The 13,979-nt window shown below is 49.1% G+C and overlaps 1 protein-coding gene across 3 annotated transcripts in view; it reads right to left on the bottom strand.

The window, feature by feature from the left end:
* Vwa2 (von Willebrand factor A domain containing 2) overlaps window positions 1–13,979 on the bottom strand; it is a 40,930-nt gene that overhangs the window by 9,443 nt on the left and 17,508 nt on the right. For all 3 annotated transcript variants that reach the window (XM_075974514.1, XM_075974516.1, XM_075974513.1), the window contains exons 5-9: window positions 9,285–9,394; window positions 3,315–3,506; window positions 1,358–1,491; window positions 672–804; window positions 52–107 (exon numbers count right to left, since the gene is read on the bottom strand). In XM_075974514.1, coding sequence (XP_075830629.1) covers window positions 52–107; window positions 672–804; window positions 1,358–1,491; window positions 3,315–3,506; window positions 9,285–9,394 — 625 coding nt within the window. The remainder of the gene's footprint in view (window positions 1–51; window positions 108–671; window positions 805–1,357; window positions 1,492–3,314; window positions 3,507–9,284; window positions 9,395–13,979) is intronic.

Below are 13,979 nucleotides of genomic sequence, written 5' to 3'. Positions count from 1 at the left end.
CTTCATAAACCAGCTTCCCAGAGAACTGGTAGGTCCAACAGGCACACATACCTGGACAGATGGTTCTGTAGCAGGTGCTGGGGTGTGTCTGGAACACTCTCTTCCAGCTACAATACAAGGAAGTACAGTGATGGAATGACCAAACGTTTCAGAGATCACAGCACTAAACACTCATTTCCTTTGTGCATCAAGTAGGGGATGTTTCAAACGACTCAGAGCCTTTCCCTCTACCCTCAAAAAAGATATGAACTAGGCATCACATTGCAAGTTAGCATTGTAGTTGGGCATGGTGGTGCCCTTAGTCCCAGCACTCGGGAGACAGAGGCAAATATTATATCCACAGAGACTTGCATGTGGCTCATCCCTGTCTCCCCCAGGTCTAGATACAAATACTATCCCCACCTCTAGACTCTCCCTCGCTTCTATTTCCAATGCAAGCTCCCCTCCCCCACCTCCAAGGCAAGCCAGGGTAAGTGTTCAGGAGAGGGAGAAACCTACAGCAAGTAGCTGTGCCCTCCCTGGTTCTCAGAGCTCCATCTCTGGCCTCATCCTATGTATCCAAACTGTCCAGCACCAGGACCCAGAGTGCTGATCTCCCTGCAGTTTTAGAGCCCTCAGAATTATGGGATGGGCCCTGTGCCGTGTCTCTGCCCCACACCATGTGGACAAACCTGTAGAAAGGACAGCGTACAGCCAGCACAGCATCCGCCTGCCTCGACCCCCTCCAGCACAGGGCACGGCCAGCCAGTTCCCTGATGGTCTCCAGGGTCTTGCGCTCACAGGGGTGAGCCTCCACCCTGCAATCTGTGTCAGAAGACAGTCCCCCCCCCAGTAAGATGAGGGGCACTGCTCACCTCTGCCCTCGCTCTCCAGACTGCTGCTGTGGGGTCCTACTCTACCCTCCCTGTAGAGCCCGTGGCCTCTCTGGTGCAGAGCAGTGAAGGGAGGCACTTTTAGGATTTTCTCAGACCAGGGTTCCACATGGAGCATGCAGACGAGTACTTTCTAAAGATAGTCCCTCTAGTTATAGGGCGGACCCCAACAGGAGAGATAAGCCCCAAACCTCCCTGAGTCCCTCCATGCAGCCAAGCAAGGAGTGTGGACTTGGTTCTTTCTCCCCAACAGGGGAGAGGGCCTAACCAAACTGACCATAAACCCAGGCCCCTCTTTCCCCATAGACTCCAGCTGGGAAACTGACCAGGTCAGCCAGAGGGAGACAGAACGCAGTCCTCAGGACAGAGCCTGCCATCTCTCTTCCCAGCCCTCCCCGGGAGGCTCTTGCCTCAGGAGCCCTGTTCCATCCATGCCCCAGTTTGTGAGGTTCAACGCCACTCCCTTGCAGGCTGGCCGGTCCTACCTGGATCAGCAGAGGCGCAGAGCGCTGAGGCGCTCAGGGTGCTGAGGAGGCCGTTGGTGGCATCCTCCACTTGCTCAGCAAACAGCACGTGCTGCTCCTTTGGCTCACTGGCCAGGGTGAACAGCTCGTCCCACCTGGGGGAAAATTCCAGCAGCTGATACCATACCCTGCCTCATCCTGTCTCCCTAACTCCTGGACCACAGCACATCCCACTGACCCAGAGGTCAGCTCATAACAACCTCATCGTCCAGGTGAGACGTAAACTCAGGAGGTTCTCAAGGAAGCCCAGCAATGGGCCAACCTTTGCTAAAATACCTCATCCTCAGACCAATCAGCTCATATTCAAGACATAGTGCTAAGAGATTCAACTGACTTTTCTGAAAGTCATAGCTTTCAGGAAACAAAACTTTAACTCTGGGAATTCCTTTCTTTACAGGGTGGGACACAAATGTATCTATACATACATTCCTAATGCATTTTCTTTTGTCAGACGTTCCTCTCGTTTTTTAAGTTATATATTAATTGCTTAAAACAATCAGAAAGCAAATGATAAAAAGCTTTCTGAGGTGAGAAAGAGAAAAACCAATAAGGACAGCCAATGCCAGCCAAACACTGAGGTACGACACAAGCCCCAAGGGCAGCCAAGGAAAGCCATGTGCAGCTGTGGAGGGGATGCAGCCAGAGCCCCTCAGTGCCGAGGGCATTGCCACCAGTGCCCAGGGCAAAATGGTATTTGGGATGCCCCTAGGTCATGAAGGGGAAATAATACAGAGAATCGTTTTTGTTTGCTTAAGAGCCAGTGAGAGGCTCAGCAGGTGAGGGCACTGATGACCCAGTTTGATCCCTGGGACCCACGTGGAAGGGGAGACCTGACCTCCACAAGTGAACCATGACATGCCTGTGTGCCCAGTCCTGACACAGAGTTACAAATATCTTAAAAACTGGAAGATGAGCAGAAGTCTGTGATGAGAAGAGAAGAACCCCACCTGTTGCAACTCAAACAGAACCAGAGTCACCAGGCTTCCAACTTCACCGGTCTTAGCTGAACCCACAGAGGTCAAACTTTCCACACAGTACCCAGTTATCCCTTGGCATAAAGAAGAGGGGTTTCTCGAATGTGGCCTTCCTGTCTCCCTTCCACTGCTCTGGCCCAAAACAGGCTTTCTCAAAAGCTGCCGGAGGAATTCAGGTGCCAGCCACAATCATAAAACAAGACATTTCTGAATGTAAACATGGTGCCCAACCAAAGTCATTTCCCCTAGAACCTAGTTAGAAATCCAAGGATTAGTGAGGTACACGATCATTTTTTAGGTTCAGAGCATGGGAGCATGTGGCCCCCTCTTCCAGGAAGGCAGATTTGCCCAACATCTGGATGAGGGGCCTGGAGAGGGAAGTGGACTCAGAGACTCCCTGCCCACTGCCAGCACCAGGTGTACAAGTGACTCAAACTGGTCAGAACTGGACTAGCAGAGATGGTCCCCTTCCTCTCCTCCCAACACTGAGATGTCAGTTTGTGAGCTGGCATGCTGCCCATGACCCCAGCTCCTAACCCTAAACTTCCCAGGCTGAGACGACAGTAGAGAGCTTGAGAGATGCGTGGTGGACAGGGTGGAGCCGAGCGGCACTGAGGCTCATGGCTCTGACCCACCAGAGGGGTGGCTGCCCCTCATGGGGAAGCAGGGTGGTGACTTGATTTTGTCCAATGATTTTGAGTTGATTCCTGATGCTTACAACCAAATGTTCAGCTAAAGGCAGAAGGAGGCACAAAAGCCCAGTGCTTTCAAAGGTTGGGATGTGCTGTGCGATGCAAACCAGAACCCACAAAACAAGTCAGGGAGACAAAGACCAGTTGGTTCTCTCAGCCCCCCAATCTCGCTGAGTCTGTAAAGGTTCTGGAAGGCTTTTGGTCATGTTGGCCCCACTGCGTGAGGGCTAATGCGGACTGACAGACACTCACCTGGGGAACCGGACTCCTACGGCGAACACAATGATGCCCTGCTCTTTCAGCTGCTTAGCAGGCAGAGCCACAGGCCCCTGGGACTTGCCATCCGTGACAATGATGAGGAGCTGGGGCACAGCACCATGTCTGCCTCCCGGGAACCCTCTGTGCAGGCTCTTTAGAGCAAGGCCTGTCTCTGTGCGTCCACCTCTAAGGAAACACAAGGAGGAAGTGAGGGAGGGAGCCGGGGAGGGAGCCCGGAGGCAAATGGATTCCTGCTGGGAGGAAGAGCAGAGACTCCTAGCAGAGGCTCAAGGGTGCATCTCCACCATCCAAACCAAAAAGACTCACAGGGCCAGCAGTTGGCCAGGACAGTTAACTCATGACAATGGATTTGAAGCCAGCAAACTGTTGGCTGACTGAGGCCAAACCCTTTAGCTGACAGGAATCTCTCCAGCATGAGCAACTGTGAAGGGGATGGGATTATGCAGTGGTTGGCCACGTGAACAGCATGGTTGAAGTATGGTTCATCATTCAGTGATATGGATATATGGATGGATGGTGTGCACGCACATACACAGTATGTATATCAGATATGTACACTATATCTGTAGACCATGTCTGCCTTCACCCAAGTCCTCTGCTGCTATTTTTATGTCCAAACATCCAACCAACTGGAAACATGGATACAGCCTGCCTGGTCGTCTTTCGCTTGCTTGCTCTCTCTCTCTGTGTGTGTGTGTGTGTGTGTGAGAGAGAGAGAGAGAGAGAGAGAGAGAGAGAGAGAGAGAGAGAGAGAGAGAGAGAGAGAGAGATATTTGCCTTAACACTAAAGACAGCCATGCCTCATACAGATTTTCCATGGGTCCAGTGTGTTGTCCCCCTCCCCCAGCCACCTCTCCCAACTGCCTCTCCTTTCAGTGGCTTAAGCCACCATAAGAAGCTGAACCTCAAGTCCCAGCAGACATAAAAAGTAGTTACTTAAAGATGTTCTCAGACCCTGGTTCCCGTGAATTCAAATGAACAGATGTGTTACTCAGGGCTAGACAACCTACATTTTAAACCAGTTCTGTCCACTCCCATAAATACAATTCTGACATAAGCTACCTACCATAGGACAGATACCACATGAGAAACCTCACTTCAAGAGAGGGAAGTTGATCTGAGCCCTTTGAAAATGATAGACAAAAATCCAAGGCTCAACCCAAGTGCTTCCTTCTGAGGGAATGAGAAAAGATTAAATGCACTTTGAAAGATGTATTATTCAGCTTATCAGATCAACATAAAAAATACATTTTATGTAGCAGTGTGCACCAAATCATATAAAGTAAAAAAGTAACATGCTTTGAAATTCCAAATATTTTTAAAGCTATGTTTAAACGCTAACCTGAGTTAAAAGCAGCTGAAGGTTTGGCGGGGGCAGGAGAGTTGGCTCAGAGGTTAAGAGCATGCACTGGCCTTCCAGAGGACCCAAGTTCAGTCCCCAGCACCCACATCAGGGGACTCAGGACCACCTATGACTCCAGCTCCACAGGATTTGATATCTCCTTCTGACCTCTGAGGTCACCTGCACTCATATGCACGATTAAACACTAATCTTTAAAAGGGATGTCTGGAAGTGGTTTCATGCAAAGCACACTTGCTGAGGAAAGAGTAGAGACCTAACAAAGCTATGAGAGGTACCAAAGGTTCAGTCACAGGAGACTGGGGCTGGGTTACTGTGAGGTGAAAGCTGTGGGTGGCAAGGATATGCGCGCCAGCTAGTGGGGGCTCTGACGGTGGCTCTGACGTCCCAGAACCACCCACCATTGACATTCTCTCTGACCTTATGTCACCGCTGGTACAATATTGGGAGGCTTGACGGACACATCTAAAACACTCTGTAAAGCAGCGAGAGGACAGTTGTCAGGGCGGCTTCTTAACGCCCTGTTGGAAGCTGCCTTGGTCTGGAAAAGCTAGCAGACCATGGGTGTAAGGAGCCCTTTCCTAACCAGTCCAGTAACAAAGTTTCTCTTTGCAGAACATGGTGGGCATGGCTAGTCACTGTTGCCCCCATTGGACCAGCATTCCTCAGCCTTGGTGCATGCAAGCACAGCTTCATTTGTGATGCCCTGACTGACCCCAAAACTGAGGTCAACAAAGAGCCACTACTTTGTTTTTGTTGTCTCATAGTCAGAAGAGGATGTGGAAACGCTAAACACATCCCCAAAGAAGAGCTGAACTTGTTTAGACAAAGGGGCTCCTTCAGTCACCCCCTGCAGCCTATTCTGGGATTTTTGAATTGTACCTTACATTTATTTATTGGGGTGGCAGCACATGCATGCCATGATATGTATTTGGGGGTCAGACGACACCTTGCAGGCGTCGGTTCTCTCCTTCTACCATGAGTCCCAGGAACTGGACTCTGGTCCTCAGATGTACAGCAAGTGCCATTATGTATTGAGCCACCTCGCTGATCTCCGTCCTCTGGCATTCTAAATTAACCTTTTAAAGTTTCAGGTTGGTAATTTTTAATACATTCACTAGTGTTCAGCTAGAAGCCCCAGCTGTATAATCCAGAAACCCTATTCCTGTCTCTCTCCCAACCACGCCCACTCAGAGAGTCTTCAAACAAAGAAAAGCCAGGGTGAAAAGCCCAGTTTTGCATTCCTGGTGACTATGGCAACTTCCTTTCCTGTTGCCAACAGCAGCCCAAAGTTCCCACCTAAGCACTCAGCTTTTGACAGTGCTTGGGCACAAACCCAGCTTGTGGCAGACACATCATCATCCCTTGCCTACAAGCTATATAATTTTCCTGCTTTAGTTCAGGTGTGTGGCTTCTCAGGCCTCCATCTCTGGGACTGGAGAATCCACCTGGGAGTTGCTTTGCTCAAATAAACCTGTTTTTGTACTTTTTCAGTTTGGCTCGATTTGGCTTACTGTATCAGAGGAGTAGCCTATTATCACAGGGCAGAAAACCTATTAACCAGTATGACCATAATACTAAGCTCAAAACTTTTTCGTTACTCTAAAAACCCTGAATCTGTTAGTAAGCATCCTTGTTCCCTAAACCCAGGACAATGCTAATACATGCCCAGGCATATGCCATTCTAGACATTTCACAGAACAGAATAAAGGGTCCAGCAAGATGGCTTAGCAGGCAAAGGTATTTAGCAGGTAAACGTATTTACCAGGCAAGCCTGGAGACCCGAATTCAAGCCCTGGATCCACATTAAGTGGGAGAAGAGAACCGATGCCACAAAACTGTCCCCACTTTCCACACACATGCTGTGGCACATACGCCATCCACCCCCAGATCAGCACATGCCCCTCCAATAATAAATAAAATTTATGAAAAATTGAATAAAAGTCTTGGAAAATACACTGAGTGGGAAGGCATCTGCAAGGCCTAGGGTTTGTTCCCCAGCACTATATGAGGTAAATGAAAAGAAGCTTTTATATAGCTTTGTTATAGCATGTGACCTTTGTATCTCGATTTTTTTTCATTTGCCATGTTTTTACAGGTCATTCATGATGTAGCATAAATCAGTAGATCATTCTTTTTCAAAGCTGAATAATATTCCATTGTGTGAATATATCACATTTTGTTTACCCAATAACCAGTTTCACATATTGCTGCTTTTTATTTTGAAGCTGTTATAGATAGTACCACCGTGAAGAACAGTGTATACAAGTTTCTGTGCAGTTATAGATATTACCACCGTGAAGAACAGTGTATATGGGTTTCTGTGCAGTTATAGATATTACCACCGTGAAGAACAGAGTATGTGAGTTTCTGTGCAGTTATAGATAGTACCACTGTAAAGAACAGTGTAGAGTTTCTGTGCAGTTAAAGATAGTACCACCATGAAGAACAGTGTAGAGTTTCTGTGCAGTTGTAGATAGTACCACTGTGAAGAACAGTGTAGAGTTTCTGTGCAGTTATAGATAGTACCACTGTGAAGAACAGTGTAGAGTTTCTGTGCAGTTATAGATAGTACCACTGTGAAGAACAGTGTAGAGTTTCTGTGCAGTTATAGATAGTACCACTGTGAAGAACAGTGTAGAGTTTCTGTGCAGTTATAGATAGTACCACTGTGAAGAACAGTGTAGAGTTTCTGTACAGTGTCCCACAGGTACTCAGTTCCTGGAAGCCCCAGAGGTACAGTGTCCCACAGGTACTCAGTTCCTGGAAGCCCTAGAGGTGCAGTGTCCCACAGGTACTCAGTTCCTGGGAGTCCCAGGGGCACAGTGTCTCACAGGAGCTCTTCAAAGCACTGGGGAGCCTTTTATATTTGTCCTTTATTTAGAGGCTTGCCTCTCCTCTTGCTTGGGGGACCCAGGGCAGAGAAAGGGGCTTCTGTAGGATAATGCTTTTGTATACTGTAAAGATTTGTCACTCATATTGGTTTAATAAAACACTGACTGGCCAGGAAGTATAGGTGGGATGACAAGACTAAGAGAATTCTGGGAAGAGGAAAGGCAGAGATGGAGTCTTCCAGAAGCAGAAAAAGCAAGATGAGAATGCTTCACTGAGAAAAGGTGCCAAGTCACAGGGCTAAACATAGATAAGAATTATGGGTTAATTTAAATTTAAGAGCTAGTTAGTAATAAGCCTGAGCTAATAGGTCAAACAGTTTATAATAAAGACCTCTGTGTATTTCTTTGAAACTGAATGGCTGAAGGGCTGGGTGGAACAGAAACTTCTATCTACAAAGGGCTGGATAAGAGTCTGGGATAAAGTCATGGAAAGTTCCTAGGAGACCCTGGGGACTGCAGAATCCACCAAGATCTTGCTGTGCCCTATGTGGGGCCTCAGGTGCTGAAGAATATGGGTTATCTCACAGAGGCCTTTGACTGGAAAGGAACCTCAGGGCTCAGAGTCTTCATAACTGAAATTGATGACTATGGATGGCTGGGACAAGAGAGCTCAGGCAGGATGTCACTGGGCACTAGGACAGTGGAGACCAGGGCAGACCCAGAGCTCAGAGTTGGGTAATTAAACTACTTCTTCCCTGAGGGTTGGTGGAAACAATATGTATGATGTGTATGTTCCTAAATATACATGTGTATGCATGTATATAGAGGACAATTACATAGAGCTTATGCACATACATACATATATAATACATACAGAATATATCTGTATGCAGATAAGCACATGCATACATTTATGCATTGATGAGCAAATGCATGCATTCATGTACTGTGCATGCAGATGAGCAATGCATACATTCATGTACTGTGTATGCAGATGATCACGTGCATGCATTCATGCACTGTGCATGCAGAAGATCATGTGCACACATTCATGTTCTGTGCATGCAGACGAGCATATGCATGCATTCATGCATCATGTATGCAGATGAACACATGAACGATTCTCCACAATCTTAAAGTACCCTGAATAATAGAAGGGAACTTCCTCTTCAGGACTTTGTAAAAAGTGAGGCTTGGAGAAGTGTGGGTAATCTTCCCAGCTGAGAGGTCTCCAGGGATAACTGATGCTGACACCTCGTGTTCTTCCCATAACCTCCCAGGTTCACCTGACAGGACCTTCATTAACCCTCTCTTCTAGTAATTCTCAACTACATATAATAATAGAAAAAATTTTTAACTAGGGTTCTAAGTTCCCGCCTGGATGTCATCTTGTATTAATGGGGGCCACCTTGAGAATGATTCAGAATGCACAGCTGGGCCGGGAGGAGAGCAGTACCAGACCCTTCAAGGCAGCAGCTTCAAGGGCAGCTTCACCAGGTGTGGGGACACAAGTCTTAAATCCTAGCCCTCAGGGAGGCAGAGGCAGGCAGGTCTCTGTGAGTTCAGGGAAGAGTTCTAGTCTAGCCTAGACTACACAGTGAGACCCTGTTTCAAAAAGAGGGAGGGGGAACAGAAGGAGGGGGGACAGAGAGAGAGAGAGAGAGAGAGAGAGAGAGAGAGAGAGAGAGAGAGAGAGAGAAGCAGGCAGCTAGCTTTAGAGCCATCATGGCACTAGTCCATTATACTTACTTGAAAGCTATTCCCTTGATGTTTGCCTTCACTTCCTGTCGGGTAGAAAAGGAGTCCAAGGGGAATTCCAGATGAGGAGTGGAACCAAACTGCAAGGCTCCCACCCTGACCTGTAGTAGGAGACAGGGCCAGAGGGCCCAGAGATTTCAGTCAAATCCTGTGTCTCCTGGCTGCTCAACAGACCCTGTGCAGAGCTCTGGACAGCCTCCCTTGAGACATAGGCCAGCTGGAGAACCTGGAAGGACACGGTCAGATCCGCCTGTGCTCTGACGTGACAGCTAATCATCTCAGCGTTCTCACCCCTAAAGGCAGCTCCCCATCTGGCAGCTATCCCAGCTGAGCTGCCAGCAGCTTCAGGCGAGGCTCTGCTTGCATCTTCCTGGCGTGGGTGCTGCTGTGTGCAAATGTGCATGCATTATTTCATTTCATCCGCTGGGCCCAGTCAATGCCCACATGACCGAAGGCAACAGTAAAATATACAGATGATGCTATGCAAGCGAGGCTTACTTGGACTAGCGGGGAAAGGAAGCCCCGGGCCATTAATCCCCGGTATCATGACTTTTCTAAGGCTCCGTCACACCACTTGCCTCCTCAGGAGCAGGCACAGGCTGGCAGGAAAATGCTTTCAAATCCTGCCAAATCTTCCATAGGGGCCACTGCCAAACATAACCACAGCCACCAAACCCTTGATGACCTGCGCCTGCCAAGCCTCTAGACCAGAGAGTGAGAGGGGGACAATCGGCTCCTAAAACGGGGACATGCAATAGGAGAGCTGGAGGTTCTCTGCAGTGAGGGAGTGACCGAGCTGGAGAACAGTCTGCTTCCTGACTGGGGAGACCACAAGAGAATACCCAACAGGTGCCTCACAGGACTGGAACCGGGCTCTGACCATCTGGAGGGATGAACATGGGACCAACCAGCTCCTAATCCTGGGCTCACCAAACCCCAGAAGGGCCACCTTCTCAAGTAACTAGTCTCTGAACTATCCCATAGCAGGCCCAGAGCTCGGAAGACAATGAGCTAATGGCCTTGGTTGGCCTCGCTGGGCCTCCCACAGACAGGGAGCTGTTGGTAGCCTGAAGCAGAAAGACATTAAGTCTGGGGTGAGCACATGGGGAGTGAGCACTGCAAGTCAGAGAAGCAGCGCAACGAGCGTCTAGCAGCCGCCTACTGCCGTTCCCTGGAACACAGCAAGAAGTCAAAAACACTGTCTGAAGCTGGGGAAGTCTGTCTGCTCAGCACATGACCTTGTGACAACTGGAAAGGCGTACGGCCATGAACTCAAGCTTCAGAGCCGAGCATCTTACCCAGGGACACTCCAGAACTCCTGGGAGAGTCCCTGGTTTGCGAGGAACTAAAATCCAGTCTTGACTCTTACACATAAAGTCTGCTGGATCTGAGTGCTTGGAAAGAGCGTCATGGTAAAACAAACACACGTTCACACGGTCAAAGGTAAGGAGGAAACAAAGGGAATTTAGGGCTCATGGAGGCAAGAGTTGGTTTCCTCCATGTGTAAAAGAACAACAATCTAGCAGAAAACTGGCCAAAGACATGAATAAGATTAAAGAAGGAAAAACACATGGTTCTTTAGGGGCAGGACATTTGGCCTTAGGAAAACAATACCATTTTCCCCTGAGCTTAGCAAAACCAAAACCAACGACGATGACAACAAAAACCAGATGTGGCATCTGCCAAGGGAATAATCTCTGCCATGGTGTGTAGGAGCGTAACTGGGCATCTGAGCTGTACCTGCGGAGGGCAATGGGCCAGTGTGTACCTGCTGAGGGCAATGCGTCAGTGTGTACCTGCGGAGGGCAATGCATCAGTGTGTACCTGCAGAGGGCAATGCACCAGTGTGTACCTGCGGAGGGCAATGCACCAGTGTGTACCTGCAGAGGGCAATGCGTCAGTGTGTACCTGCGGAGGGCAATGCACCAGTGTGTACCTGCGGAGGGCAATGCGTCAGTGTGTACCTGCAGAGGGCAATGCGTCAGTGTGTACCTGCAGAGGGCAATGCACCAGTGTGTACCTGCGGAGGGCAATGCACCAGTGTGTACCTGTGGAGGGCAATGCACCAGTGTGTACCTGCGGAGGGCAATGCACCAGTGTGTACCTGAGGAGGGCAATGCACCAGTGTGTACCTGCGGAGGGCAATGCGTCAGTGTTCACCTGCAGAGGGCAATGGTGTACCTGCGGAGGGCAATGGGCCAGGCCAGTGTGTACCTGCAGAGGGCAATGCGTCAGTGTGTACCTGCGGAGGGCAATGGTGTACCTGCGGAGGGCAATGCACCAGTGTGTACTAACAGCTGAAGACGTACATGGCTGCTGGAGACGATCCGAGAGATATTCTTCCACACAAGCGGAACGAGCCTTTCTTTACAAGATCACAGTGGATTTATAATAGCAACAGTCCATCAATAGGGGCAGGCTAATTAGTCCTGGTAAACCCTCATGGTGGGCTAATTATCTGTATTATATATATATATACACACATAGAGAGATGATGAGATTGCCAAGATAATGATCTAAAATACACGAGACAGCAAGTAATGCGTAGACGATGCTAACTTTATAGAAAAGGAGAAAATGAAATCACATCTTCATGTTGCCTGTGCCTGCACAAAGTGCATTTGCAAGGCTGCTCAGAAGTCAGGGGTCGGTGATCAGAGCGGGTGGGAGGTCTGGTGAATGGGGGTGTGTGGGTGCAGTTTTTCTTCCCTTTCTTTCTCTTCCCTTTCTTTCGCTGTCGCTTTTATTGAACCATGTAAAGGAGTTATTTTGTCAAAGGGTGGGAGGAATTCTCTAGAGACCAACAACTGGGTTCACTTGCTTGGGTTAAGCAGGAAGGACACAGCTTCAAATCAAAGCAGCACGCAGGAAGCAGCCCCAGTCAGAAGTTAAGGTATTTCGTTTAATTGGTGGTTTGGGAGCACAATGGCTGCCTTTTATCTTCAGTTTACTGTACACAGGGCAAACCGCCCAGGTCTCTCTCCCGGCCCCAGTCACAGGGCCATTAGAGCAGGAAGCAAGTGTCTGAGCTCCTGTTAAAAGAGGACTTCAAACACTTCAGCTCTACCTAAACAACCGGCCGCCCATAAACAGTGTCAACCAGAGCTACTGGGAAGCAATTCCTAAAACTAAAGGAACCAAAGTAAGTGGCAAATCAAATATAGCAAAGAGCAAGGACAGAAAACCCGGAGTCAGGCAAGCACAGGCCAACAAGTCTTCTAGCAGAGTGTCTGTGGCCTGTGTCAGTCAGGACGCTGGCTCACCCAAGCAGACGCCAAGGCTTCTTCTCCTTCCTCAAGGCTTCTGTGTACGTGCGTGTGCGTATTTGCATCCACGAGAGCATGAAGAGGCCCGAGGCCAACCTTGCGTGTTGTTTCTCTATGTTCTGAAACGGGGTCTCTTCCTGGGACCTGGGGACTAATCAGGCTAGAGTGGCTGGCCTTTCTACCTCCTCAGTACTGGGGTGACAAGTGTGTACTATGTATGGCTTTTTATGTGGGAACGGGGACAGAACTCAGGTCCTCACACTTGTGGAACAAGCTTCTGCCTGTAGTGTCACCCCAGCTACGTCCTTCCCCGGCCCCTGCTTCTCAGTCTTGCTGAGGAAGTCTTTCTTAGGTGAAACCCAAGTTCCTCTCCCCGAGCATCCATGATCTCTTAGGATGGATCACTTAAGATGGAGCCATTCTGCACTCTCACGTGAGTGGGTCCCTCACACTTCCCTGGCTCTGTTGCAGGCCCTGCCTAGAATTGCACCCCACATTTCTACATTATGGTTTGGACCTGAAGTTCTATATTTCAAGTTCCCATTTTGAGCACTCAGTCCTTGGCTTGTAGTGCTGTTTTGAAAACTGAGCCTTTAGAAGGGAGTTCTGGCTGGTGGTGGGTCATACTGGCAAGTCTCTGAGCCATCCACCCAGCCCTGGTTTCTGCTTGCTTTCTCTCCTCCTTGGTCAGTAAACAGCCACAGGGCCTCATGCTCTCATTGCCCAGCTTTCCTCACCTCAATGGGCTAAAATCTTCCTGAATCCATGAGCACAATAAATGTTTTCCTCCCTTTTGGTCACAAGGACACAAAAATAATCAATGTACACAGAGATACCCAAGTCGTCCCTCGTGCGGTAGAAATCCGCTCCTGAGGCTTGTTTTTCTTACCGTGTTTCACACCATTCCACACCCCCACCCCCTCCACTACCACAGACTGCCATATTGGCTTCAATTGGCTGTGGATAGCGGGGTATGACATTTGCGTCATTACACCATCCTAGCCCAGAGGCTGCCCACTGGGAGAGACAGATGGACAAGCTGGGCTGGTCCTGGACTGAGTCAAGCACCTCAGCTCTTCCACACTTCACCCTGTCTGAGATTACTCTGTGACCCTCAGCCCTCGTTTAACGTCCCTGAGCCCGTTTTCCCTTCTGCAGAATATGGGGTAAAGAATGTATCTATCAAGCTAGCGGTGGTGGCGCACGCCTTTAATCCCAGCACTCGGGAGGCAAAGGCGGGCAGATCTCTGGGTTCGAGGCCAGCCGGCTCTACAGAAGTGTACATTAGTACTTGTAAGCTGGCTCAGTGGGTAGAGGTGTTTGCTGGGAGCCTAATGACCTGAGCTTGATCCCCAGGAACCAAGGAAAGAGAAAACTGGCTCCCAAAAGCTGTCTTCTGACCCTCACACGTGTGTACACA

The sequence above is a fragment of the Microtus pennsylvanicus genome, chromosome 5 (assembly GCF_037038515.1).
Source record: "Microtus pennsylvanicus isolate mMicPen1 chromosome 5, mMicPen1.hap1, whole genome shotgun sequence".
NCBI lineage: Eukaryota > Metazoa > Chordata > Mammalia > Rodentia > Cricetidae > Microtus > Microtus pennsylvanicus.
The sequence above is the reverse complement of the archived record's forward strand: the minus strand, read 5'-3'. Positions and strand labels throughout refer to the sequence as shown.